This window comes from Cystoisospora suis (assembly GCF_002600585.1).
Source record: "Cystoisospora suis strain Wien I chromosome Unknown contig_23, whole genome shotgun sequence".
Taxonomy (NCBI): Eukaryota; Apicomplexa; class Conoidasida; order Eucoccidiorida; family Sarcocystidae; genus Cystoisospora; species Cystoisospora suis.
Genome location: NW_027152825.1, coordinates 1,524 through 5,222, shown reverse-complemented (window position 1 = coordinate 5,222; position 3,699 = coordinate 1,524). Strand labels below are relative to the sequence as shown.

Sequence of the window (3,699 nt, the reverse complement as noted above, 5' to 3'; positions counted from 1 at the left end):
GCGAAGGACCGATTCAGGAGTGAAGCCTCCACGGAAAGCGCAGTGTCAACCCATCCTGAAATGAACTCCCACTGATCTTTCGCTTCCGGCAACTGTGCGGGTGCTACTGTGCGCTTGTCAGTTTCCACCGATACCTGAACAACCAGAGAGTCTATCACTCATACGGGAAAAAGGACCTCCGCCGGAACAGGAAATCAGACAAGAAGCTAGTACTCGCGGCGCGCCTTGAACACTCCTAAGAGTAAGAATGTTTTACAATTTGAAGAAGTGGGGCCGTCGCAGTGCAGCCCCTCTGATCACGGTGAATAGAAGAGTTTTTCTCTTCAGTGTTCGTGCCCGACAGCGCTACCAGAAAAAAAAAAAGCTAAGCGAGGTGAACCGGACCGGGTAGCTCCTTGTAAGTGCCTTCTGAGCTGCAGTGACAAACTGACGTACCTTCTCCGCGGATGTGCCAGGGTGCCCCCGCACTCCCGCCAGTGACCGTGTCCGTGAAACGGAACCCGAGGGCGTGCCACCGAATGCAGTGAGTGCTATCATCTCTAACACCTGTTGAGCCATTTTACCTGTCTCCGATTTAGTAAGGTCGTCCCTATACACAAGCCTATCACGTAAAGAACTGCTCCCCCGTAGGGTACTGGTTCAGTCCCGGGAAAAAAAAAAGGCTGTAGCCTTGACGGTCAGCCCGGACACTCTGTTACTGTACGCAGACTCCTGGCCGCCGACCCTTTGTACGAGTGATATGCCTGGACGGTGTGATGCAGTGCCGATGCTGTCGCCCGCCTCGCTGCCAACATGCGAACACGTCAACCAACCGGAAGCTCGCCTACCGCTGCCTTTTTCGTATAGTCCGTATGGTGTTCGGAGATTGTACAGATTCATCCGTCCAAGGCTTCGCTTCCGGTCTTTTCCGACGGAGGCTTAGTTTGGCAGTGATCCCCATTGCTAAAATGTCCGGACGAAACGGGTGTCCGGTCGTGCTGGGCTGCCCCGTCAGTCTCAATCAAAAGGCTGCGTTAGCTCAATGTGACCGGGTGTGGTTCGCTCGAACTGAAACGTAACCTGCCGCCAGCACACGGCGTGCTGCTATGAAGCAGGCACAAGGATCACGGATCTTAAGCAGAAGACGAAATAGAAGTTCCTCCATCACACGCAACAACCAAGGTTACACAGCAACGTGACTACAGGAGAACCAACACGGAGAAACAACTCCGGCCGCAGGGAGGACAACGGGAAAATACGCCAGTGGTTGACTTCCTTTCGTGTCAGGTGACTTTTACATATCTGTGATAGTCACTTCAACTTCTACACCAGGATCAATGTTGATGGAAGTGATCTGCTTGACGACGTCGCTGGGCGAGTGCAAATCTATCAACCGTTTGTAGATTCGCAACTCAAACCTATCCCAAGTGTTTGTACCTGCAAGGACAAATGACACAAGACCACTTCCATTCGAGCAAGATACAAAAACTGCTGTAGATCGTACATACAGGCGAAGCCCGCAAGCCCCATGTGCTCTGCACACAGCTATGTCGCGACCATGCTTGGGAGGCAACTGGCAAGGCACAGGCTCGTATTCAAGCGGCTGTCACTCTAGGCCTCCAAGTCAGCCAGACGGCGGAAATTCCACGGACATCTTGAAACTGACCCAATAATCGTGCGCTTACCACGAGCCGCTACACTATTCCGGCAGCAGGCGACAGGTCCGTGGACCAGTGTCTGCATGTCTGCCATCCCTCCACGACACGTTATGAACGCGATCGTCCATCCGCCCCCGCAAGTGACACTACAGAGAAGGCCGCTTCGTCTTACCTTCGCCGCAAGGAGATTTTCGTGTGGTAATCCGCAAAGTCTTTACAGGGAGACGTACTGGACCAGAAACTTGAAGGTTCTTCTCCTTCGCACCGCCAATCAGCTCCGAACAGACTGCAGCATAACAGGTACGCAGCATGGCCGCCCACGAGAGATTGCCACGTGATGTGCGCGCATAAGGCTCCTGTAAGCACCCCCCAGGTTGAAACGGAGACAAGAAAATTGACTGCAGTTACGACATTCAGTCCTGGGGGCCAACAGAGATTTTTTGCGGGGTTCGGTTCTCGTCCAACGCAACTGTCCACAAAAAAGCGTCCAGCGTACACACGCGTCGTATGCAGAACTGTCAACGCCAATCAGGAAAGGAACAGAAGACAGTGCTACCGGGCAAAACAGACGTGTGGCAGCGCTGCGGAGCGGGCTCGCCTCCTCAAAGCTTCCTGAAAAGGGGATATGGGTGGGTGTTCATACGAGTATAGTAGTGGAAAGAAAGTTACATCGATAGACTTCTTAATGACAAAGCCGGGACAGTAGGCCGCCAATACGAAAGCAAGGAGACCGCGCCCTTTGCCGCACAGCACTCTACAGAACAGGGGAGACGGACCGCGAAATCAGGACAGAACCCGGCGGACAGCGTTGGACCAAATGTCACAATCGAAAGAGCACAAGCGAGGTTCCGAGGACCGACCGGCTTGCAAGGCCAGTGAAACTGGAACAGCACACAGAATCACCCAGGCGGCGCCGAGCTCAGTAAGTAAAGGAAAACCACGGATGCACAGTCTGACAAGATACTGCATTACAGTTTCCCAAACCCCGAGAGCCGCTGCTTCTCAGACCTATGGTGTCCCCCTTGAATATCTCCTTGTCAGACTCGCGTGTTTTCCCAGCTGTTCCACCCTTGAACGCGGTTGTACGTCCACAATGTCATCGAATTTCGTGCAGCAGTGCAGGATGCTCCATTCCAGCTCTAACGACTGCCTGGTACCAGGCAAAGGCTTCCTCCAATCCTCACCGCGTTCGATAGATTTCAGATCCTTGGAGGTAAGCGTGATTCTTATGCGATGGAGCCGCTGCTCCTCGCCCTCCAATCCGGTCTTCGGCGGCTTGTTCATCCTGGCCGGAAAAAGAACGGAGATTCTTTACACCACACGGCACAAACGAACAGTCCGCTGCGATTTCTGTAAGCGTGCCCGATCACGCGATATCAGCGACAAAGGTGACACATTTTGCAGATGTCCGCTTTTTCTATGCAGACGGTCCGTATACCACCCCGGGCACCCCGTACCAAGCACATGCGCTAGGTGTACCTACGCTGCAAAGCCCCACATGGCCGCCACCTAAACCCGAAGTCCCTAATCACCCCCACAGACACGAGCGGCCGCTGCATGCGACCATAGAGAAAAAGTGTCACCGAGTTTCCATTATATAAGCCGAGCCCCTTCTGTCCGGCTGGACAGAATTCACCGTGGCGACTTCAAAAGCTCGTGGGACCGTTGTTTGCTCAGAGAGATTACTTGCCGGACTAGCGTCCGGGAATGGTTTGCATTATTGCCGGCTACCTGTGGGAGCAGTATTCGTTCCAGCTGACTACTGTTTAACGCTCGCTCGTTTTGGCGGAATTACCACGGGGTGGGAACTATTGCAGAATCCACTCATGGGCACACCTGCTGACGCGCCTTTCGACTCCAACCCTAATGGTTGGACTGGCATCTGCCCTGCATCACACGGTTGGCCTCGCAGGAGCATACAGCACTTACTCGAGAGTGAGGTCATGCACAAGAGTCCTTCCTAAATAGTCGAGGTGGTCGATATGCGAGAGCGATACGAGGTATCTGACGTGCCCTTAAAGGACTCGTCCTTAATAGCTAAGTTATTTTTCTTAAACTTAGC

General features: G+C 53.4%; 1 protein-coding gene across 1 annotated transcript; it reads right to left on the bottom strand.

The window, feature by feature from the left end:
- Window positions 1-1,273: 1,273 nt before the first annotated feature.
- On the bottom strand, window positions 1,274-3,437 carry CSUI_000047 (40s ribosomal protein; the record flags this gene model as incomplete). The annotated part of the gene is made up of 3 exons (XM_068060282.1): window positions 2,822-3,437; window positions 1,810-1,923; window positions 1,274-1,416 (listed from the first exon to the last, which is right to left on the bottom strand). The coding sequence occupies exons 1-3, from the start codon at window positions 2,919-2,921 to the stop codon at window positions 1,274-1,276; spliced, it is 357 nt and encodes a 118-aa protein (XP_067927730.1). The 5' UTR covers window positions 2,922-3,437.
- Between the last annotated feature and the right edge of the window lie 262 nt (window positions 3,438-3,699).